Source organism: Pogoniulus pusillus, chromosome 9 (assembly GCF_015220805.1).
Source record: "Pogoniulus pusillus isolate bPogPus1 chromosome 9, bPogPus1.pri, whole genome shotgun sequence".
NCBI lineage: Eukaryota > Metazoa > Chordata > Aves > Piciformes > Lybiidae > Pogoniulus > Pogoniulus pusillus.
This window is the reverse complement of record NC_087272.1, coordinates 29,698,142-29,723,470: the sequence shown is the minus strand read 5'-3', so window position 1 is coordinate 29,723,470 and position 25,329 is coordinate 29,698,142. Positions and strand designations below refer to the sequence as shown.

Here is a 25,329-nt window from a genome sequence, read left to right as displayed (position 1 = left end):
TTTCTTGAACACCTCCAGGGATGGTGACTCCACCACCTCCCTGGGCAGCCCATTCCAATGGCAAATCACTCCCTCTGGCAAGAACTTCCTCCTAACATTAGACTATACCTCCCCTGGCACAACTTGAGACTGCATCCCCTTGTTCTGTTGCTGGTTGTCTGGGAGAAGAGACCAACCCCTACCTGGCTACAGCCTCCCTTCAGGTAGTTGTAGACAGCAGTGAGGTCACCCCTGAGCCTTCTCTTCTCCACGGTAAACAACCCCAGCTCCCTCAGCCCCTCCTCATAGCTGCACAAACTCCTTTCCCTAAGCTGATGTACTCAGTAGGAGGGATGGTACAATGTGTAAAAGCAAAAGACAACTTCTCAAAGACAGGACACAAACACAGCACAGAAATATTGACCATGAGACATGGAGTTGCTTTGAAAGGCTTCCTCAGTTATATCCAAACCAAAATCTGATACTTCCCTTTCTCCAGTCACTTCTGAACAACTACAAGTTCAGTGGCAGAAGTCTCAGCCAGCTGAACAATCCTCTTCCTTCCTCCTGAGCTGTGCTGCTGACAAAGCAAATGCCATCTGTGATCACTGAAGAGAAATCCCAGCTTGAGCTGCAGAGAGGGAGATGTGGCAGGGAAGCTGCAGAGCACTGACCACTGCTGCTCTCTGCACTAAGTCCCTGAAACGTTTTTCAGCAGAGAAATATTGCTAATTGGTCTTAACTCCATTATGTGTTTCATAAGCTGCTATTAAGTGTTACTAAACAGAGGAATGCAGAGGTAATTACACCTTCCTTGCTTGAGCACTCTCCGTGCTGCTCTGCCCAGCTCCAAAGGAGAAATCTTCATGTGAAAAAGGCATATAAAAGTACAGAAGCAGCACAGAAAAATAAGCCAAATGATGATTCCACCTCCCAACATAAAGTATTTTGAAAAGCTACTAGCTGAAAAAAAAAAACAACCCCCCTCAAGATGCCTTTCCGTGGTGTACTAGATACTTGAGAGTTCTAATGATCACGACACATCCAAGACACCATCAGTCAGGGTTGGAAGGGACCACAAAGACCCCCTGACACGGCCAGGGACACTCTATCCTAGATCAGGCTGGCCACAGCCCCATCCAGCCTGGCCTTAAACACCTACAGGGACAGGACCTCACAAACACCTCCCCGGGCAACCCATTCCAGGTTCTCACCACTCTCATGGTGAAGAGCTTCTTCCTCATGTCCAGTCTGAACCTACCCACCACCAGCTTTGCTCCATTCCCCCTAGTCCTGTCACTCCCTGATAGCCTGAAAAGTCCCTCTCCAGATTTTTTGTAGGCACCCTTCAGATACTGAAAGGCCTCAAGAAAGTTACCTCAGAATCTCCTCTTGTGCAGACTCAGCAGCCCCAACTCTTTCAGTCTGTCCTCACAGGAGAGCTGCTGCAGCCCTTCTGATCATCCCAGTGGCCCATCTCTGGAGATGCTCCAGCATCTCCACATCCTTTTTGTAATGGGGGCTCCAGAACTGGATGCAATACTCCAGGTGGGGTCTCACCAGAGCAAAGGGGGAGACTCATCTCCCTCAACCTGCTTGCCACACTTCTCCTGATGCAGCCCCGGATCTGGTTCGCCTTCTGGGCTGCAAGTGCACACTGCTGGCTCATGTTGAGCTTCTCCTCCACCAGCACCCCCAAGTCCCTCTCCTCAGGGCTGCTCTCCAGCCAGTCACTGCCCAGCCTGGAGTTGTGCTTGGGATTGCCCTGACCCAGATGCAGAATCCTGCACTTGGTCTTGCTGAACCTCATGAGATTGGCTTGTGCCCACCTCTCCAGCTTGTCCAGGTCCCTCTGGATGGCATCCCTTCTGTCCAGGGTGTCTGCTGCACCACACAGATTGGTGTCAACAGTAAACCTGCTGAGGGTGCAGTCAATGCCTCTGTCCATGTCACCAACACAGATGTTGAACAAGACTGGTCCCAGGACTGATCCCTGAGGGACTCTGCTTGTCACTGGCCTCCACTTGGACATGGAGCCATTGACAGCCACTCATTGGGTGCAGCCATCAAGCCAGTTCTTTAACCATCTCGTGGTCCACCCATCAAACCCATGTTTCAGCATCCTGGAGACCAGGATGTGTTGTGGAACAGTGTCAGAGGCCTTGCTCAGGTCCAGGTACATGACACCAGTTGCTTGTGACCTGTTCATAGAAGGCCACCAGGTTTGTCAGGCAGGATTTGTCCTTGGTGAAGCCATGCCAAACCTTTCTCAGCATGAGACCTACACACTGGAACATAAATCTGTTTGCATGAGGTAAGATAAAAATCAAACAACCTAGAAGGAGTCTTAACACCTCTAGACACACTGCAAGGAGCAAAGGTGTTTTGTTAGGAGGTGTTAACCCAAGCCCTGTGCTAGGCTCTCTGCAATAGCCTTTTCTCACACCCCAGGCAGACAGCTATTCCATGATGCCAGAGAAGCTACTTCACAGATGTGCAAGATAACAATGAGGTGCTTCAACAAGGCTTTAACCAGCCACATCTGGACAGAAGCAGAACAACATTTCTAAAAACACCTGTGAATAATAGCATCAAGTGTTGACCAAAGGAGCTGTCTCTGGAAAAAAAACCCCACAATTTCCTGAAGAGCCTCCATGATTTCCACATTACACCACCGTGGATAACACACAGGAGGATTTTTCTCTTAAAGCAGCAGACACCAAGGTTTTAGATGCCACAGAACTCATTTCTGTCTTCTAGAAGTCTCATCTGAGCAAAATGGCTCTGCCTAACAGACAGAAATGCAAGTTTGCTTCTTAATAAAGCAGCAAAAACACTGCTCGAGATAATTTTGTTCTGAACACAACACTTCAGTTGTCTGTAGAGCTCTACAGCGACATCAGAAGCTTCATTCCATTGCATGCACACAATCCTCCTTGTCTGCTATCCGAGTCTGTGGCAATTAAAGAAGTGAGGCTGAATTACTTGCAGAAAGGTGAGAAAAGCTTTCAAGGCTTCTTGCAGTATCATTTCAGTAGTACTGATTTTTTTGAGCAATCCATTCTTGTGCATCCACTAACCAAACGAAAGGTTTTAAGAAGGTTAAATCAACTACTACACCCCACCCTAGAAACAAGAGGTGCTTTCTCAGAGAATCAGCTACCAGACACATCACGGTATGCAGGAGAGTGGGATGAAGCAGCCGCACTGTCCCTCAGCAGGCACCCTGAGGGTGGAAAATTACAGAATCACCAGTTCTCATAAAAATAAGCCACATAATTAAAGCTATGCTTCAATTTAGCATTTTCTGTTTGCTTTATACTTGCTTCTTAAACAACTGTGACAAAGTACTGTTTACTTCCATGAACAAACACAGTGAAGGAATGAGAGACAAGGAACAATTCCAGTGTCCCCAACTTGCTTACAGCTGGGAATTGTCTGCAACCCTTCAAACCTCACACAAAACAAGTCTGTCACCACCAACCTAATGACTTGGAAGTCTAAGGACCATCAATGCCAAGGTCTTTTTCTCTTTCCACAATGCACTACACATCATGACCTATGCCACCCTCTCTTTCCCTGGCCTGTCCTTCATCCCACTGCCCAGTTTTAGCTAGCTTCTCCACCACATTCAGCCAGTATCAACCTTCTGCTGAACATTCATGAGGCCACTCCAGCAACCTCTTACCAGTTCCTCCTATTTGCCTCGAATTTCCCTGCTTCTCCTGGCTGGGCAGCAGTGGCAGCTGGCTGTCACATTCACCACTGTGCCAGGCATGGAGTCCATCCTGACCCACCTTCTGCTGCAAGCTGCCCATGCTGGTTGCAACGATGAAACATGCCATATTCACTCATTTACTAGCATGGCTAAATACAGAAAGGGCTCTAGCTCAGAGATATTAATGAATGCTGTAATGCCACATAGAAAAAAGCTTTTTTTCATCTATTCAGTGTGTTAGATTGAATACAGAAACAGCTCCCAACATTAAGTGTTGGGTCAAGCACCAACTCTGAATGCAATGACAGGGGCATTCATTAACTGGGCAGAATACAGTATGAGTTCAGGCAATAATAAAGCCTCAGCTAATCTAAATAGCTCTGCATGGCATTTATTAGGGAAAAAAAAAACCAATATTTCTCCAGTACTCACACCTTCACATCATTCACCCTCTACCTGAAGTGAACCACCTTGTAAAGAACAGAAAAGTGAAAGCTATGGAAGAATGGTAGAATGGAAGAATGGAAGAATGGTAGAATGGAAGAATGGTAGAATGGTAGAATGGTAGAATGGTAGAATGGTAGAATGGTAGAATGGAAGAATGGAAGAATGGAAGAATGGTAGAATGGAAGAATGGAAGAATGGAAGAATGGAAGAATGGAAGAATGGAAGAATGGAAGAATGGAAGAATGGAAGAATGGAAGAATGGAAGAATGGAAGAATGGAAGAATGGAAGAATGGAAGAATGGAAGAATGGAAGAATGGAAGAAAGGAAGAAAGGAAGAAAGGAAGAAAGGAAGAAAGGAAGAAAGGAAGAAAGGAAGAAAGGAAGAAAGGAAGAAAGGAAGAAAGGAAGAAAGGAAGAAAGGAAGAAAGGAAGAAAGGAAGAATGGAAGAAAGGAAGAATGGAAGAAAGGAAGAATGGAAGAATGGAAGAAAGGAAGAATGGAAGAAAGGAAGAAAGGAAGAAAGGAAGAAAGGAAGAATGGAAGAAAGGAAGAATGGAAGAAAGGAAGAATGGAAGAAAGGAAGAATGGAAGAAAGGAAGAAAGGAAGAATGGAAGAATGGAAGAAAGGAAGATCTACCAAAAGTGAAGGTAAGGTTGGGTAGGCATCCAAGGCCTGACAATTAACAAAAAAAAAAGGAAAGAAGCAGGAAAAATACACATCTTCCATGGCAGAATAAATCATTCTGACTAGACCCACCACAACTGCTAAGTATATTTTCAGTTAATAAAGGGGTTTTATTTAAAGTTCACCTGCAGACTCCTAGAAGCAGGTTCCTGGATGACATGAAACACACAGAATCACAGATTGCATTGGGTTGGAAGGGATCCTCAGGGGTCATCCTGTACCATGCCCCTGCAGCCAGCAGGGACACCTCCAACGTTCCATTGTGCTCTACAGTACAGGCCAGACCTTCAGCATCAGTGCTGATCTCTGCTCACTTGACTAGCTAGGTAAAACAAGCAGGAGCTCTCTGCAGATTTCAGCACCAGCCCAAGAAGGAAACAGAAGCTTTGGAGAATCCCATCAGTTACTGTGAACCACTACTAAAAATCCTCAGCCACCACGCAACTGCAGCCTCCTAACAAGCTGCAGATTATGTCAGACGTGTTCCTGAAGATGTTGGGTGTTTTCTCTGTCTCCGATATCTTTCAGAGACATGTCTTGGCTATCAGAAAAAAAGACACTGCCCACAACTCTCCTTCCCCCTGCAAACCGCATAGGAATGGTAATGAAGCATTAAGAGCAATTCCAAAGCTCTGGAAGCTGCAAAGATAGAGTAGGCAGAGCATGTTCTGCTTGTGACTAACCCCACCACAGTTGCATGGCACTGAACAATTGTGGGCGAGAACATCACCGGTTCTAATTTAGCACAACATTCTGCTGTGAAGTACAAAATGTGACTTCAAGTTCCCAGATGCAATTAATGCAGAGGTGGAATTGTTCTCTCCTTTCTTCTAGAGCTATGCTTCCATCTTATCTGCAGATCTACAATGTTTCTGTTAAGAGTTCCAGAACCACACAAACTTATCACAGGCTACTCTTTACCTTTGGTATTCTTTATCAGGCAGGTAGGTGTAAAACCAGCTAAGCACCTTATAGCCACAAAAACCATTTAGCAAAGCATGGAAATTCCTTCTGGAGCCTACATGGTGTTTGCAGTTAGGTGCTGTTGTACCCAGCATTTTACAAGATCCACATGATCTCCTGCATCAGAAGTTTAGCAAGAGAGCGGCTGTATTTAGCTGTTCAGCATTCCTCTTCCATTCTGAAACTGGAGCACAAAAAAGAGCAGAAGTGGTGAATCAGACGAGGTGAGAAGGCTGCTGTAAGGAGGATTGGGATGCACAACCAAAACACTGAAAACATGCACAAGATCTGTTGGGGTGCAGAAGGCAAGGCGATACAAATGCACCAGCATTACTCAACAGATAAGACATTTAGAAGCATCTTACTAAGTTCTGTATGAAACATTACACACCAAAAAATAATTTCCCTCTACAGCAGCCCAACCATTCCTACAGTGTCTGTGAAACAGTCCAAAAGCTGAAGGCAGGCACAGATCATCCCCTCTAGTAAATCAGCCACCTACTAAGATGCCTGAAACCTTCTAAGAGTTATAAATTATAGCTAACAAGGTCATCAAAGATGAGTAGAAAGAGTTAACATCACCTCCCCTGAGTAACACATTAATTATAGCTTCCTAGGTAGTGTTACTAATGGGCTGAAACCTAACCCTGCAGCATTTGAAACCATACAGAAAACACTACTTCAGTGCACTGCAGAAGGCCTTGTGAACACCAATATCAAATTAATTTGGTATTAATTACTTAATCCAACCTCAGCAGTCAGTATTCACTCTGTAGCATTCAAACTCTTTAAACACATGAAAGAAATGTGGCAAAAATACCTCAAAGTGTTCTAAACTTAATCAGGCCAGAGGCTGCTTAGAGTGATGGACTGCTTCTAGAGCAGTGCTCATACAAGTGCCTTTGAGAGTCCTTTCCAAGCCAATGCAATCTATGAAAGCCAGCAGAGGAGCATTTTTGCCCTGTGGTCCCTTCAGACTCCAGAGAAATCTGAATGACACAGGGAGCAGTGCTTGGTGTGCTCCACATAGCCAGAGATCTCTTCCTCATGACACAAGTAGTTCACTGCTCTAGAAGGAGCCCAGACTCCAGCTCAGACACCAACACCTCAAGACACATGAAATGAATCCCACGCTTAGAGCTTCTGATCAAGTAACACCACAGGCTTGCATTTCAGCACCTCTGGGCCCTCGGACTGAGCAGTGACAAACAACAAATGAAACTAGATGTAACAAGTGAAACAAATTAAACTAGGTAGTGTAAGGAAATTCTTTAGAGTGAGGGTGGTGAGACACTGGAACAGGTTGCCCAGGGAGGCTGTGGTTGACTCCTCCCTGGAGGTGTTCAATGCCAGGTTAAATTGGGTCTTCAGCGGGCTGCTCTAGTGGAAGGTGTCCCTGCCCACGGCATGGGGGTTGGCACTCGATGATCTTTAAGGTCCCTTCCGACCCAAATCATTCTACAAATCTATGAAAATGAGTAAGTGAAGCAGTAAAGTGTGCAGAGCAGTTGCTCTTTGAGCATGCTTTCCCACTGCATCTTGAAGTCTGCATGGTCTGCAACACCACCTCCCCGAACACTGCTGCATCCCCAAAGAACATGAAACAAAGCAACCATGGCAGAGCCAAAGGTTTGTTATTCATGCAAACAGAGCAGGCCAGCATACATACAAGTACACCATTCACCTGCCCTGCCACCTCAGCCACAGTGCTGCCACCTGCACAGGCACCAGTACAAATGTCATCATTTACTCTCCACTACGTCACAGAACAGTTTGTGTTGGAAGGGATCTCAGAGATCATCAAGTTTCAACCACCCTGCTATGGGCAGGGGCAGCTTCCACTAGAGCAGCTTGCTCAAGGCCTCATGCAACCTGGCCATGACACTTCAAGGGAAGGGGCATCCACGACCTCCCTGGGGAACCTGTTCCAGTTGTCCCACCACCCTCACTGTAAATAATTTCTTCCTGATCTCCAGTTAATGTCTCTACCCGGCACCTACTAACACCAAGGAAGATCAGGGAAGACTGTTCACCACCACATATCCAACAACCCTGGGCTTAAACACAGAACTTCAGGGAAGCACCTGATCTGCTTTCGTTCTACATAACACAGGATACTCCATGCTCACGTTCTGACCTGAAATCCACTGCCCAACCAAACCAAAGGAGCTCTCTGAAATGCTCAAGCATCTGTATTGCCAGTTCCTCCAGAGTGTTCCCAGGACACACACTGATGTTCTCCACAGCAGTTCACAGTTTGTGTTTCCAGTTCTCAGCCCTACGCAGAGAATGCCAAACAACTTCATCTTTAAGTCCGTTTTCTCCAAAGCTGTGAATGCAAAACTTGCCAAGGAAAACATAATTATATCTCTGTCTGGATAGGGAATGCATGCTCCTTCCTGCAGCTAAGAAGCTGCTCACTGCACTCCCAAATAACAGAGCAGAATTAAGCTTATCCCTTATGATCACTGAGAACACTGCACAGACATGGCAAGGCTGAACCTTTCACTCCTCTACACACCACACTTCATTTTCTGGTACAAAACACCCTTGTTCCTAGCCATGTGTTTCACTTCTGCTCTCCTTTTTGTGTACAGCAAAAATATTTTGAAATAGACAAACTGACCAGGGCACATCTATGAAACCTTTCTGCAGCCAGACTTCAGAGCAGAACCCATGGCAAGACCAGACAGCACCACTTAAAGTATTCACAACTGGGAGAGATGTAGCAAAACAATAATTTTCATTCCAATAAGCTGTGGAAACCTTCTGGAGGAAGGAATTTTTTTTTTTATTAAAAAAAAAAAAAAGTGGATGGGGAGAGGGAAAAAAGAAGCCACAAAGTCTGCAAAACTATTTGTTTTCCCTCAACACCCTGCAAAAAAAGAGAGGCCTGGAAGGAGCTCCAGACGGAAAGTTCATTCTCCAGAGCACATGGGGTTGGTTGACTGCTCTTTAGAATTCTCACACTGCTACCTACAACACTACAGCTGCCTAAAATCTCCATCCACAGGTAGACCTGAAGGCAAAGAGAGCAGCAGGTGGCTCCTTCATTACAGACAGCAAGGCTCTGTATCCCATCGTTTACACAGGTTAGCATCATCCTAGCATTCAGAAAACTCACATCTTCACTTGGCATCCTTAGTCCTCTGCCTGAAGCCTTCCCAGACACTGCACAGACCCAAAACTACTGTATCATAGCAAATGACCAAAACTAGAGTAGCACTGATTACAACATTTCTGCTAAAACTTCCAATGGTTCTATTCAAATGACTACTCAAGGGATAGTTTCCCTAGTTAAAGAATTAGGTCTTGAGCAACCTGGCCTCATGGAAGGTCTCCCTGCCCATGGCAGGGGGATTGGAACAAGATTGTCTTTAAGGTCCCTTCCCATCTAACCCATTCTACGAATCTGTGAAAGCAATGATTTGGGTAATAAGGCAATGGCTGTTCTGTTCTTTGGCTTCTCTAAGAATATTAATCCACTGCTGACATCATTTTGGGCATAGAAACTAAAACTGTCCCAAAATAATAGCAATAAAAACAAAACAAAACAAAAAGTCCTCATTTCTGGCTGGAAGGACATTTCAGCTCGGATTACCAATTAGGAGACCGCAAACCAGTACCAATCAACAAGTCAACAAAACCCACCTATAGCACAAGTTATCAGCAATGACTCTGCCAGTCCTCAAGCTGAAACCCTTCCCCTAGTAGCATCTCCCAAAAAAATTCACTGCTTAACTTCTGGTGCAGTTTACCACAACAGAGGCCAGGTGAAATGCTTCCAGGAAAACATCTCACCTTCTCAGCAGGCACTTTACACCAAACCTGGAACAGCAATGGGAAGCAGCAAATATCTGTCACACTGCCTTGTCTCACACAGCACGGCTGGACCTTGCAGTGCACAGACAACTCCCAAGAGCATAGGAACTGACCACGCTGATGCAAAGGTGCCCATCCAGCTCGGCCTTGCACAGCACGAGGAAGAGGCTGAAGGCTGAAATGCAGCTGTCAGTATTTATATTGGCTTCAGCTTCCAAAGACCTGTAGCCCCAGGGCAGGGGCTCTAAGCCCACCAAGTCCTGGTTTCTTCTCACACATGGCCCCCTACATACAAAAGCACTGGCAAGCTTTATTCAAACATTTTCTAGTTCATAGAATTGTTTGGGTTGGTAAAGATCTCCAAGATCATCGAGTCCAACCATCAGCCAAACACCACCATGGCCATTAAGCCACATCTCCTGTTTATTGAACTCCTCCAGGGATGGTGACTCCCTGGGCAGCCTGTCCCAGCTCTGCACATCCCTTCCAGAGACAACATTTAGCACACTACTTCGTTTTCTCCATCATTTGTGGTGCTTCCTCCTGACCACCAACAAAGCTTTTTCTGATGAACACCTCACCATTACTCCCAGGAATCTCAACTCCCAAGGGCTGATTAAAGCTTCAGTCAAACCCAGTCTGTACAACCTTAATAGTGTGAAAACACTGAATAAAAACAAGCTCCTTGCTCCTCTCCTTGTTTTGGTATGTGGACACTACCATCCCATCACTCTGTCCTACAGCATCATGACATCCATCAGAGATCTCTGCAGGCAATAGCAGTTCAGAGCCCCCATTCATCATCCAGCTCAACTCACTCCTGAGCTAAACAGTACAATGCTCCTGGTTGTAACCACCTAGTGTGATGAAGATGCGCTTCTCCTCTCTCCATGAAGGTGACACTTTGCCCACAATTGCTTATCACTCTCTTGTAAGCAAACATCAGTTCCTCTGGCCTGACCACAGCCATTTTATTTCCATTTTGTGGCAATAAGGAAGTCCTACCACTTGTCAAGATCCAGAGAAATGAGAGCCCTCACTACTGATGACAGCTACTATAAACAGATAGGAGGCAACACCAAACCAGTGCCTGAGTGCTTTTGTTACTAACAAGAAACACACCACAGATGCAGAGTTCCTTAGAAAGGATGTTTACTTAACAAAGCAAACAAACCAGTTGGACTTGGATTCTTTTATAACAAAGCTTCAATGCAGCCAGTTGGCTCCACTGAGAGCTCAGGTAGGGTTTTTCCTTTCCTGAACCAGGATGAGACCTGTCTTCAATGTCCTGTGTTAATAAACCCACGTTTGATCGGCTTTGATTTAGAGAAGTAAACAGTTGTGCCAGGCAAGTGATTTCAGTTCTGAGACAGGAACTCTGTTGTAATAAATCCACTGGTAAAGAAACACAACAAGTTAACTCCCAAAAGAAAAGTTTCATTCCAAAACAGGGTGTTTTTTTCCTACAGACTAAGCTGCTATCATCTACAATAACCAATATCTTCAACAAGACCTACTAAAATCTTAGCTCTACAACTATCACCTAGAGAGGCTGTATCAAAGGATCTTTGGACTCTCTTCCAACCTGGCATTCTGCAGTTCCATGAATCTAAGTCTCCTTCTACATATTTTAATTATCTCCAAAACAGCTTTAAGTGTAATTGCTTTCAGCTTCACAGTTGGCAACATCTGGTTTTCATTATGCTTTTTGCAAGTAGCTCAGTCTCCCTTAGCCTTTTCAGTCACTATTCCCTGAGCACTCCACACAAAGGGTTACTGCTATCTCCTGCCAACCTGTTAGCTGCTCAAAGAAGCCCCTGTGCACTCAAGCAAGGACTTGATCCTGCTGGAAAAAAAAATTATCAGTTTCCAGCTCCATCAGTTCCTCCAGACCAGCTCAGCTCCAGCTGTTAGAACAGAAGGAGCAACCAGGGCAGAGGGGCAGGAAGAGACCAAGCCAGCAGCACAAAGGATGAGGTCTGCTCTGCAGAGTAGCCTGCACCAGGGGCAGGTAAAACCAACATCAGAGCAGCAGAGTCACAGGGCTCTCGTCCCTACCTGCAGCACAGCCAAGCTATGGGGACTGCAGTTTTCGAAGACCAATGCCAAAACACGAGTGTACCTAAAGTGCACGTTTGGAGTGAAATTGCACTGAATCTGTAATGCAGGTTCATAAGCTTAAGTAAATAGAATCAATTTCCCTGTCTCCCATTTCTGAAGTGGCTCTCACAGCAGTGTCCCAACAGATATGCTTGGGCAACATGAGCCAGGCAGAAGTGATCGAGGCACCTCACTTCTGAAAGTACACCGGCAAAGTTCAGTCTTTCAAACGAAAATTGAAAGTATGCACCCTGGGGGAGACATATCTGCCTCGATCCATCTGCAGCTACAAGTCCCCATAGGAAAGGCTATCTTCTTCCTTCCTGCCACATCAGAACACAAGTAGTGGAGCTATAGGACATTTCAGAGTCTCATTTGCATGTGCAGCAAAACAGCCAGCAAGCCTCAACACTAAACAAAAGGCACTGAATTCTCACTTCAAAATCATTTGTCTTTAGGCAATGCAAACAACCGAAGCCAAAAGCATTTCTCACACAGACACACAATGGTGCAGCAACAAGTTACCTTGCAGCCTTCTAAATATAGCCATCTAAAATTAAAACCACAGGAGAAGGGAGTCTCCCACTCAGGAGAATTAACTCCGGTATTTATCTCCAAATCACCAGAGCTCACACGGTTTGGGTGGGTTTGTTTATTTGTTTGCAGTCTAGTGTTCCTTGCCTGTTGCTCTTCAAGTACAAACATCAGCCTTTCAAACCGAGGGAAAATTCGTCAAGCTTGTCATTTCCAGGCTGTAACTAAAGAGAAACAGCAGGTGACTGTGAGACTTGTGCTTTGTACTTGCTTTAGAGCTGGGCACGCAAACAGAAGTTCACCTGCTTGCTGCACCCAGCGAGGGCAGGGGGAGGAACGTGTTGCAATTCAGACGCCTATGCGCAAGGTACTAATTCAGCAGACTAGTAAAAGCTAGGTTGCTAATTTCCTAGCAAGGCTCACTGAATGTAAACAGAGACTGTACTGCAAATATTTAAAGAAAGAAAGAAATTCGCTTCTTGAGCCACTCGTGTAAATGCCACACGGGGAAAAAAAAGACAAGAAACACTGGAGCTATTGATAACCAACTCTGATGGAAGTTTAGAGGAGTTATTTGCTATTAAAGATAAAATAATGTCTGTGTGAACATTTCCTTTCTAAATATTACAGAAGCACAGATTATATGGGTTGGAAAGGACCTTTGAAACGATCCAGTTCCAAGCCCCCTGCCATGAGCAGGGACACCTCCCACTAGAGCAGGTTGCTCAAGACCCCAGGTTGGAGAGAAATTTTCATACACAACATGCTGAGCCTTGACAGAAGTCTCAGTTTTAGCTAATCCAGCTCACAGTCAGCTGATGGAACACAGCACAACCGTTCCTTTATCTGTGTAACATTACCGTGTGTGCTGAATAATCACAGATACCTAAGCCCCTGCTTTCTTCTGAACCACAAAAGCAAAAGGGAGCATTCATTGCCACCACACCTTCAGGGATGGAAAGTTTCCCATTTCAAGGAGAAAATACACAGCTTAGAAAGCCAAATTGTTACTCCACAGTGATGAACTCTCTCCTACAAGGCTGGCTTTCAAACACAGCTTCAAATGGTTTCAGATAAGCTCCTGGTTACTGCTCAGCCTAGCTTTTTAGAAGCTGAGCACAGGACAAATTCTTAGAAACGAGCAATAACCACAAAGCACACAAACCCCCAGACGCTGGGCATTGCTTTTTTTCACTGCAGGCAGCAGCGGAGGGCTGCCAACAGCTCTTATGTGCTTCATGATGCAGAAGGTAGGAAGCAGAAAGCATTGCCCAGAGGAAAAGGATCAAAACTATTGTTGCTTTCCTACAAATCCTGAGCTACTACACAAGTCTCCCACAACCCAGGCACCCTCAGCACTCATCCCAGTGCTGCTTGTGCTTTGGGACAAGTGATGGGCTCCCTCTGACCCCTGCATCCAGAGTGCAGGATTCATGCAGCAGTACAGCACAACCTCCATAGAGAGGACATTTGCTCCTAATAGACACAAAAATCCTTACTAGAAAGCAATGAGACTGAGATCAGTAGCTCCTGTTAACTCAAACTCTTTCACCCAAGAGAGCCAACAGCTCTGCTTTAATCAGTGCTTGGGCTCAAAGTCTCAGCTCCTCAGACAAAAGCATGAGCTTCCATTTCCAGACTGCAGTGAAAACTCTGGAGAACATCTCATTAGACAGATTTGAGGGTTCCTCAAACAGGGCCTTGAGGAATGCTGTGCTCTGGGGATGGGAAGGAAACGGGGCTGAAAAGTGAGGGAGGAAAAGGGGGAAGGGAAAAAAAAAAGGGAAAGGAGGAGGGGCCAAAATAGGAAAGGAAAGGGGGGGGCAAAAAAGGAAAGGAAGGAGGGGGGGAGGTGAAAAAGGAAAGGAAGGAGGGGGGGAGGTGAAAAAGGAAAGGAAGGAGGGGGGGAGGTGAAAAAGGAAAGGAAGGAGGGGGGGAAGATGAAAAAGGAAAGGAAGGAGGGGGGAAGGTGAAAAAGGAAAGGAAGGAGGGGGGAAGGTGAAAAAGGAAAGGAAGGAGGGGGGGAGGTGAAAAAGGAAAGACAAAAAAAAAGAAACGGGGGGGGGGGAGAAAAAGGAAAGGAGGGGCAAAAAGGGAAAGGAAGAGAGGAGGGTTAAAAAAAAATACAAAGAGAGAGAGAGACAAAACTCACAACAACAAAACAGCACAAGGAAACCAAACCAAACCATGAACACTATAACTGTCTTCAGTTAGATGTGGGGTTCACCTAGATGACCTTTAGCGGTCACTTCCTCCCCAGTGCATTCTCATGCTACGTATGAAGTGCCCAAGGAAAAGCAGCAGACCAACGCCAGTGCTGTAGTGCCCAAACTCTCACCACTTTGTGCTGATTCCCAATTTTACCAGCACAGCACCGCTTGATTCCCCCCTCCCTACAGCTACCCAAGACGTTTCCATGGCAACGGGAGAACCTCGGTGGTATCCACGGGCAGCACAGCCCCAACTTATTACATAAGTTGAACACACCTTGCTCTATGTTTGGTTTAGGATATGGCCAGAGTGTTGGTTTACTCACAGCACCTGCCATGTGTGGTCACGATAAACATCTCGAGTGCCTGCACTTCAAAAGGCCACTTGCACAGGTAGGATGGAACAGACTCATTCCAGCGAAGCCTTCCCCTCTATCAGCACTCTTGTAGTCAACTGGAGCCAATTCTGATGCAAATTCAGACACTTCTGAGTACAGAGCAGTTTTTTCCATTAAAAATTACCAAGAAAGAAAGAAAACTGGACCAGTTTTCCCAGCTTCCCCAGTGCATTGCAGCCCTTTGCAGCATGTTTCCCGTTCTATTGCTGACTAAGAGCAGGTATAAACATCAAATGGATAGTACACAAGCTAATAATCAATTAAAAGATCAGATTCTCTACTTTATAGAATCACAGAATGGTTTGGGTTGAAAATGACCTTAAAGATCATCTCTTTTCAACCCCCCACACCATGGGCAGAGACACCTTCCACTAGGATAGCTTGATCCAACCCAGTCTTGAACACCTTCAGGGAGGGGATATCCACAACCTCGCTGTAAAGAATTTAATAAACACATTAAAAAAGGAAGCTGGAATTTTAGGTGTTTTTCGTAGTGAGGATATCATCACGGGGAATCTTATCAAGATTTGTCAGTGGGTCTGGTCTTCCTCTGCCAGAGAGAAGGCAGCTCAGCCCAGCTGTGACAAATCAGCATCACTGAGGCTGGTTAGAAGCAAATGAGTCATGCCCAAGGTGCGTGGGAGCAGCTATCCAGAACCTGGTAGGAGGCCCCAGAAGTGCAGAGCTGTCTTCAGAAAGCTTAGAGCTGAAAGGGCAACAAAAATCTGATGATGGAGGGATGAGACCAAGCCAAAAACATGCCGGGGAGAGGTATCTGAAAGGGTCTGCTACAGCCTTCTACTGCAAGGCAAGAAAACCAAAACTCAAGCTAAACACCCTGGATAGACCCCAACAGTAAGAGCAGGACCATCTCAGTAAGAGGTGAAGCTGACTGTCACGGAAGAAGGTCAGGGGACACCAGCAGAAGCGTTAGAGAGCTACAATGACAAAAACACTCAGCTATGGGCAGGCAACCCAAGTTACAAGAGCTTGAGTTCTTATCTCTGAGTGAGGTTCCAGTGCCACTTCACTACATAAAGGCCAAAATTTCTCCCAAGTGATTATTAGTTTTTAGTATTTGCTTCAAAATCCTCCACCACTGCAGCCAACTCCAGCTGGTATCTAGCAGTCATCATTCACCAACTGTGCTTTCAAAGCCACTTTGCTGGGTTTCTCCTATTCTTTATCACTACAGGAATACATTAAAAAAAAAATATGAAACTGAAATCAGAATAAATAGATTTCAGGTATGGATGACTGGATTGAGATGCTATCAGCAGTGGTAGTTTGTAGTCAACATCATCTAGTGGAAAATAGACTTGAAATTTGTCCTCCCAATATAAACAGTGAGAGCAGATCACCAAGAGATTAACCAAAACCAAACAGAAGTAATGGAATTTATTAAAAAAAAAAAAAAAAAGCCTGCAATGCAGAGTTTTCATCACTAAAGAAACCTCTTAGCCATGAACAGCAGCTTGCTAGGAAGCATCAGAAGTCTCCTCCTAGCTCACAAACTTTTCAGGCCAGTGTAAAACAACCCTGCAAACATTTTGCTACCTGACAAAATCACTGCCCTCTGCATTAGTCCAGCACACGAAGTCTCACACACAACCACCAACTTCCCTATAGATTATTCTAGATCAGAAAGGTAATTTCTGTAGCTTCACACTCACCTTTGTGAAGCCATAGGGCTGGGTGCTAGGTTGGACTGGATGATCTTGGAGGTCTCTTCCAACCTGGTTGGTTCTATGGTTCTATGGCTGCAATGTTCAGACCACAGGTGCTGGCCCCACACAATCTATGCCACATCCTCTGGACCTAGTCCTTAAAACAGAAGTTTTCCAGAAATCTTTGCTTAAAAAATGCCCAAGTCTGACCAATCTGAACAGCTGAGTGTTCAAATGACTGAGAGGTTCCAGAGTAGAAACTTGGTTAAAAAAAAAAAAAAACTAATATTGTATATATCTGAGTGTATATATCCTGAGTGTCAGGAAAAGGTTAATTCTGGTGCCCACTGTTTCTCCAGCAAACACAAGCAGTGCTGCAGTTGAAAATGGGCTGGTTTGAAACTCTAAGCCATTATTTGAGATAAATCTATTACGCAGAGAGAGGTCCTCTGTCTCACCTCAAAGGCAGTCAAATTAATCCACCATCATGGATTAAATTTAGACTTTCAAACAAGCAAAGAATCCGCAATTAAGCGGAATTAAAAAGCAACTTAATTAAAAGTCAATAAACTGACTGTGAGAAGCCAGCGTTATCTCCCGGCTCAGAACAGAGGGTTCCTCAAAGCTTTCTACCAAATTAAGCAGCGAGCCAGTGAAGCCAGAAAGAACAGAAAATAGCTCCCGTGATGTCCCAGCCAGAGGAACACAGCTGTCTTGGTCTAACTGTCCTGCCTATGACCAAATACCTTCAGTAGTGTTCAGATGATCTGTTACCTTCTTACAATCACAGAATTGTTTGGTTACAAAAGACCTCTAAAATCATTAAGTCCAACCATCAACCCAACACCTCCACAGCCATTAAACCATGTCCCCAAGCGTCACATCCACATGTTTCTTAAACACCTACAGGGATGAGGACCCCATCACCTCCACGGGCAACAAAAACCTCCAAGGCTAGGAACTTACTGGACAACCCCCAGAAGTTGCCTGTGACAGGTAAAACTTTCCAGCCCGTATTTAACGTAGCTCTCACCCACCACTCTTTACTTCCTCTTCACCTACATCTTAACCACAGATAAATGGAAAAGTTTTAAAAAGAGACAAATCAATGTGCTTCTGTGAGCGGTTTCTGACACACATTCCCCTCCCACAGCCTCTCCCACTCCCAAAATGAAGCAAAACTTCAATAGTTTTGGTGCTTCAGCCCCAGGCTCTAAGCCTCTCAGCCCACACTGACGCTTGTCTTCAGGTTTTTCAGCCTGTGGAACGCTCAGAATGGACACAAAAGTGCAATCAAAACAGAAAACAAATCACTGCCTTCTGTAATCACAGCTGGATCAGCACACTCCAAGTGAGTGCCCACCTTTGCCAGCTGCACAATGATGCTTGTTCAGCTCAGTTTGTCATTCCGGACGACTTCCTTCAGCTCTGCTGCCTGTTGATCATTTGATGTTTAACAGCTTAGTATCTTCTGGGCTGTGACTCCCAAACCTACCCAGCTGACTGAGTCCAGAGCTTGTTCTGCTCTTCTCCAGAGGAGCGCTGGCAATCCCCCCCTCACCCCATGCCACGGCTGCCCATTTCAGCTTTGAAGGGGTGACAGACACCAGAATTGCAATCACCCCCTGGATATGGCTGATGGCTTCCTCCTAGCCTCCAGCAGTTCCTTCAGCTTTGCCAAGAGAAACTTTGAACTGCTCAGAGTTAGTAACTAGACAGGGAAAGGACTTCTGACCTACTGAAACACGCATTCATCAAGCAAATTAACAGCTCCTACTAGATGAGCTTGCTCAAGATCCCAGCCAGCCTGGCTCTGAGCACCGCCAGCCTTGGAGCCTCCATAGCTTCTCTGGCCAACCTGTTCCAGTGCCTCACCACCCTCATGGGGAAGAATTTCCTCCTCGTGGCTCATCCCAATCCATCTTCTTCCAGTTTGAGCCATGTAGCTCAACAGATTCACTTACAACGCACCAGAGTTCTCAAATACATTTATTTCCTCACCAGATCCACTGCTGGGAGGGGGAAGAGACACTCCCACAGCTGACAGGCACCTCAGCATTTGTACAGTCTATAAAATATACCAGAATCGACTTTCTTCCATGTAACCTAAGAGGGGAAGGAGGCATCAGCACCATACCCAGCCAGAACTACTTAGAGCCACCTCCAGCCAGATGAATTCTGTTCTGACAAACAAAAAGCTGTTCCAGGGCAGGATTTCCACAGTCCCCCCAGGAGGGCTGGCAGCTGCAGACGTTCCAGTTCCTGTAGTTTACACTGCACAATGCAGGTTCCAGGAGTGCTGCGTCCTCAAACCATCACCAGATCACACAGCCTGCATCTCCACTTCACAGCCATGGCAAGGAAGCGTCATCAATTGCAACTACAACTAATGGTTTCTCAGGGTGATGTGGAGAAGAAGCCTCTGTGTGTTTCAGCCCTGGAGTTCAGTCATTTCAACTCAGGATCTCAGTCACAGAATCTTAGAATTGTTTGGGTTAGAAAAGCTCTCTAAGATCATCGAGTTCAACCGTCTGAATTTTGCTCTGAATGGGGATCTGCAGCTTCATTAAGACCTTAGAACCATAGAATCTGCGATCCTCTAGGATCATAGAGTCCAACCTTCAACACAACACCCCTACGGCCATTAAACCATGTCCCAAAGTGCCACGTTCTCACATTTCTTGAACACATTCAGGGACAGCTGGGCAGCCTGTTCCAATGCCCAACCACTCTGCAGGAAAGAAAATTTTCCTCATACTCAACTTAAACCTCCCCCGTCACAGTTTTAGGCCTCCGACCGATGCACACTGCTGTAATCGGAAGGGGAATGGTTTTCTGCTCTTCCTTACCCACTCTGCCTCCCTCCACTGACAGCTTTCTGAGCAGCCCACAGTGAGACACCACAAACTTCTGAGTACCTCACAGCATACAAATGCCTTGCTCCTCAGAGAATCCTCTAATACCAAGGCTTCCCACCGCTCACTGCAGAGCAGATGCAGCACACATATTGTACACAGAATCACGGAATCGTTCGGGTTGGAAAAAATAACCCACGACCATCCTGTCCGACCATTCTGTCCGACCATTCTGTAACTCTGCCAAGGCTGCGACTAAAGCACGTCCCTCAGCACCACACCTCTGCCTCTCCCAAACCCCCTCCAGAAGCCGTCAGAGCTGCTGAAAATGAGATTACTTTGCATGTTTTGGTGCGGCTGCACTTTGCAGCCGCAAGCCTGCCCTCGACACGACGGCAGGGCCAATTCTACAACAGAGGGAACAGGAGCGAGGGCAGCACACTTCCCCTACGCCCTGGAAGCCCCCGGGGTGGGCACCCAGGTCACTGCTGCGCCGGGCTGCGTTACAACGGCACCGGGAGTGTCCCAGGGGATCACAGCACCCTGCCCGCTCCTGGCCAGCCGCAGCCCCGGGCCTGATGGATAGCGCCCGGTTTCTGCTCGGGAACGGCCCCAATGCCACAGGGAGAGCAAAGGGCATCTGCCAGGGAAGGGCTCTGTAGGTGCGGAACCGCTGCAGCCCCGGTCCCCACCGGGAGAGCGCCCAGCTCCTGTCCAGGAACATCCCCCGGCTCGCACCCGTTATAGCTCCGCAGGCAGAGACGGCGGCAGCGCGGCAGGCAAGGCGGAAGCGGCGGCCCCGGCTCCCCACAGCATCACCGTTCACCGGCAGCCTGCGGACATCCTGCGCGGGTTCCGTGCCGGGAGGGGCCGCAGCCCAGCCAACCCCACCGGGGCAGTACCGCAGCGCCACCGCCGCCGCAGGACCCCCGCAACCCGGCCCTCCGCAGAGCCGCACCGAGCCGGCCCCGTGGCGGGGGGTCGCGGCGCCGAGCCCCTGCAGGAAGGCGCTCGTCCGCCCGTCGCCGCCGCGATGCTTCCCGCGCGCCCGCCGCCATGCGCGGAGCCGTTACCTGCCGCAGCCGCCGCCGGGTCCCCCGCAGAGGCGGCGACGCCTCCCCGTGGTCCTCGTCGGGCTCCGCCGCCGTCCGCAGGCTCTAACTCGCATCCCCCGCCGGCAGCGGCGGGCAGCAGCAGCCCCAGCAACAGCAGACAGGTGGGCACCGGGGCCGCCCCGGGCCACCCGCTAGACGCTCGGATCCCGCTCATCGGTGCGGCTGTTGCAGAGGAACGAAGTGAGGCCGAGAAGGAAGGAAGGGGCTGGAGCTCCGGCAACATCGACCCGCCCCGGCGCCGGCCACACGCCGCCTCCCGCCGCTTCCGGCCGCCGCCGTTGAGCCGCCGGGCGCCGCGTCACCGGCCATGACGTCATCGCGCCCGGACGGCACCGGGCGGGGCGGTGGCGCCGGGAAGGTGCTTCGGTAACGCATGGAGGTCCTGTGGGCAAGAATGCCTGGAGCGGCCTCAGCCGGCCCCGGAGACCCATTTGCTGTCCCTGCCCAGCCCTCGCAGCCGTTCCCCTCCCAGTCCCTGCTGTGCTTCAGCAGCCTCCAGGCAGCGCCTGCCCAGCAGTGAAAGTGGCTTGGGGTTTGCCCAAATTCAGGGGAATTTAAGCCAGTATGAGGTGTTTGATGGAAGTGTCACAGCCTGTGAAGGCCACATTTTGCCTCACATCTCGGACACACCGTGGGTGAGGAGAAGTGCTGCAGGGGTGATGAGAGCCACACAAACCTTACCCTGGTATCCAGTGTAGAAAACTTGGAGTCTCCAGGGGCCCCTGCAGCGCCCAGCGGCTGGCCCTGCCCTCCGGACTGGTGCCCACTGTGTTTGCAGCGAACTGCTCTGCCTCATTACAGAAGGCAGCCGGGGTGGTAGAGCTGTGCTGGGCTTTCGCAGTCAGCTTCTTGGCCTTTACTCTCCCAAAACTGACTCACAGAAAGATTTGCTTTGTGCTCTTCCTGAGAGAGCCTGGATGGAGGTGGCTGTGCTAGAGGGTACCGCCCCTTGCTTTGGTGACAAGCGTGACCTTTGCGTTCTTCCACAGCCCGGGCAGCCCCCGAGATTGCCACAGCTGTTCACGGGTGATCAGAGCAGCACAATGGCATCAGCCAGCCACCTCAGTGCCTTCACAAGCACCTCCCGCCCCACCCTAAGGACCTGTAAACATCTAATTTGTTGAAGTGGCCCGGACTGGGGCCTCCAGGCTCGTTTGGAGTCTTCTCCTCTAGTCTTTGCCCCTAGGCACAGAGATCTGCTATGCAAGAGATCAGCATGCTTGTAAAGAACAAAAGAAAGAGGGCTTGGAGCACCTCAGGCTCTCCCACTGCCTGGCTAGGTCGCGCAGTCCATGCAGCTGCACAGCCTGTGGGCCCCCGGCTCGGTCTGCTCCAAATTACCAGGACTGCTTTCTCCCGCTCTGGGTGCAGACAGCTGGAACAAGCTGCAGACAGCTGGAAAAGGCTGCAACTGGTGCGTGATGGTGAGTGGCGATGTGTGGGCACTGAGGCAGCAAAGGGGCCCTCAGCAGGAATTTTGCTAACGGCATCACCGAGCTGCCAGCACATCTGGGTACAGTTCAGCTCACCTCTCAGAACAGTGAAGAAATCCCAGTGACTCGGAGAGGTGGGTCAGAATGGACGCAGTGATCACCATCGGCCATAGCCAAAACCCGTGGTTACCAGCTTAATAACCCGAGAGATATGGGGAAGGCTCCACAGCTGGTGTCACTTTGCTCCTGGCTAATTGTAGTGGCTGCCTGAACACAGGCACCATGGCGTTGGAGCAGCAGCCCAGGGGTCACCACTGCCCTGGTGCCCCTGTGACTGTGCAGACCTGCTGCCCACACACACCCTGGTGCTGCTGAGCACGGCACTGCCCTGGGCTTAGGAGCAAAGCTCAAGGAGTTTCATTTCACCTTCTGCTCGAAATGAAGCCACCTTCCTCAGCAGGTCTGGCACTAGGGTGTGCTGTGTTGGTGACGGTGTTGCAGCAGCACTTCGCGCAAGTGATGTTGGTCTTTCTGCAGAGGGAAGAGACCAGGGCTGGAGCTCAGCTAACTGTGTTGCTTCAATCACCAGTTCTGCCCAATACTGATGGACTCTCCCCATCTTGGTCGCATTGTCTGAGTGCTCTCCTTAATACAGATAGCCTGAGATGCTCTTCCAAGTTCTGTCCTCCACTGCTGTTCAGAGCAGAAAGCTGTTGAGCTGCCATTTCTGTCAGCAGCTGTATCACCACCAGCTACACTCTTTTTTTCTGTTCAGATAAATCAAAGGAGAGGAACGAATCCTCGGAGCTGTTTGGTGACCATAGCTATCTCCAATCCATCTGGCTGGTCCAAAAAAAAGAATTTAAAACCCAACACCAAAACAAACAACCACCCTGAAAGCACCTTTGGACAATAAAGTGGGAAAAGAGGAAGGAAAGTTGCCAGGCAGGAGAAAATTCTTAGGTATGTTACGTGGCCCTGTGGTCCTAGCCCTCAGGGGACTAAGAAAGGATGGGCCAGAGGTGGGCCAGAGGTGACACCAAGTGAGAGAATGGAAGTTAATCAAACGTTCTCCTTATCTGATGAGTAGTGGCCCTGGTGATCTTCTTATCATGGACCTGGGTATCTCTCAGCTGAGTGCATTTCCTGGTGACAGGCCAGCATGCTGCTGGAATGACAAAACACAAAACCTCTTTCCATCAGCGTCACCCCAGAGCACAGCTGCACAGAACTCTTGGTCGTGTCTCCCAATTTCAGCCAGTGCAGTCACTGGCATTCTTTGTAACACTTAAAGTACAAATATAAACCAAAAGCCTTGAAAAGTAGAGAATGGTCAGGACATTTTCATGGCAGCTGAGTATCCGCTTCACAGGGAAGCTTGGCTCATAGCTTTGAGTTCTTCATGGCACAAAGGCGCCACCCCAGACGGAGGACATTGGCCAGGCAGGCTGCAGTTGGATCTGGTTTATCTCCAGAGCAAACACAGACCCAGTGTGCTCACAAAGGAGCTGGAGGCACATTCCCAGCTGCCAAGGCTGAAGGCAAGCCATGGCAGAGTGAGGGAATGAGCTCTTTGGGGCATCACTTGGATTGCTGTAAGCTGCAGCAGGAGCCAAACAGCTTGGCAGGACACTGCTGGTGGAGAAGCAGGGACCTTGCCATCTGACTATCACTTGGCATGTCCAGTGGATCACAGCAAGGTGATGGGTTGTTGTAGGCCTTGGCAGCTAAAGGGCAGTGGGAGTCATACCACATTAGCTATGGAAATGAACACATCCATTACCAAGGGACAGTTTCAGAGACCATGAAATGACTGAGTCCTACTCCTCATTTGGTCTCAGAGCATGCCTTCCTCTACCTTTTGGTGCCAGAACTGGTTGCCACCTGTAAACACCAAAACAGCTTCAAGGGAATTTTGCACCCTCAGTAAAGCCATCACCAGCCCACTGGAGTTCAGCATAACCACTCCCAGGGTTTGGTGAGCAGCAAGGTGACACAACCAGCCCATCACTGACAGACACTTGTTCTCTTTCAGTTCCAAGCAATGTGAGAATCCCACCCATTTGAGCACTGAAGTGGCAGCTCTGGAGGTGACTCCCTGACCAGGAGCTATCAGAGGGAAAACAGCACAGATAACCTCCCCAGTGTGCACAACTCTCTCCTCTGAGTATCAGTGAAGCTCCAGCTCTAACCTCACCTCAAGCAGAGTCAGGCAGTACTTCCTGCCTGCCCATTTCTTGCCTGGCAGGCAACAAGGGAGAGAGTCAGGAGGTGACCTGCTTTGAGCACAGGACAATCATGCTGACCAGCTGTGAGGAAAGAGGATAAAGTTACCATTTCAAACAGTGACATCTAGACACAGTCATTCGGCACAAACTTGGGGGGCAGAAAGCCTGGAAGCCACCTCCCAGGGCACCATTTTGCAGAGACAGGAAGGGTGTGTCGAAGTGCAAAGCCTCTAATGTTACAGATCACTGCTGTACATACCACATAGGTCCAGCTTTGGTCTTTTCTTTTCCCAGATCTCACTGCTCTCCATTTCCTCTCTGGAAATGAGCCTTCTTCTGTCCCAGCCTCATGTTCTGGAGCGCTGTGTGACACTCTAATTCATGCAAGCCAAAGAAGTTATTCATAGCAGCCACCATCCTGACCCTTCCCTCAGCCAAAGCCTTGTGGAAGGGATGAGTTTTCAGGTCAGTAATGGGAATATATTCCAGCACTTGCCTGACAGTGCTCTCAGCTTGGGATGAACACAGAGGCTGATATCCAGGCCAAGAAAATGTGCACTCATCGTGATGCCTGCAACTTTCCTGCTTCTGTCTGCCGATCTCATTCCAGCTGCAAACCTGAGACATGCAGCAGCACCTTCCTCCAGAGGCTGCACAATGAGGTGGGATGTTCAAGGGCAGTCCCTGCACTGACAGGAGGTTCTCTGATGGATTTGGCTGTCTAAGATTTCAAACTTCTTAGGTCTTTATGGAGTTGGATGGTTGCAAAGCCCAACCATCTGCTGCTTCCATCTTTAACTGTGTGTTCAGGTCTGAATGCTTCTGGCCTGCCAGGACAGAGAGCACTTGCCGTGACGTGACCTGACTTTCCACTGCAATGCTTACCCTGTGTCCTTGTCACCACCAGGAATGGCCCCAGAACTGATGTTTATAGTGGTTCCAGGGTTCCTTCCTAACTGATGAGAATCATCATCCATCTCAGGGACTGATCAGAAAGGCTCCTGTGTGTTGTAGGCTGTAACTCAAGGAACCTCGACCAGACAAAGTTGTGCTGGATGCTGGATGCTGAATGCTGGAGCAGAGAAAAGCTTTGGAATAGAAACACCTGGTGGCAAAAGGCTGCATTTCAAAATGTATATGAACATCAAAAAAGACATTTCTGCTGTTGTATGA

At 48.1% G+C, this 25,329-nt stretch overlaps 1 protein-coding gene across 3 annotated transcripts in view; it reads right to left on the bottom strand.

The window, feature by feature from the left end:
• The window catches only part of STIM2 (stromal interaction molecule 2), a 75,641-nt gene extending 54,865 nt beyond the window's left edge, over positions 1–20,776 (bottom strand). For all 3 annotated transcript variants that reach the window (XM_064149105.1, XM_064149106.1, XM_064149107.1), the window contains exon 1: positions 20,454–20,776. In XM_064149105.1, the coding sequence (XP_064005175.1) occupies positions 20,454–20,718 (265 nt within the window). In that variant the 5' untranslated portion in view covers positions 20,719–20,776. The remainder of the gene's footprint in view (positions 1–20,453) is intronic.
• Positions 20,777–25,329: the final 4,553 nt, after the last annotated feature.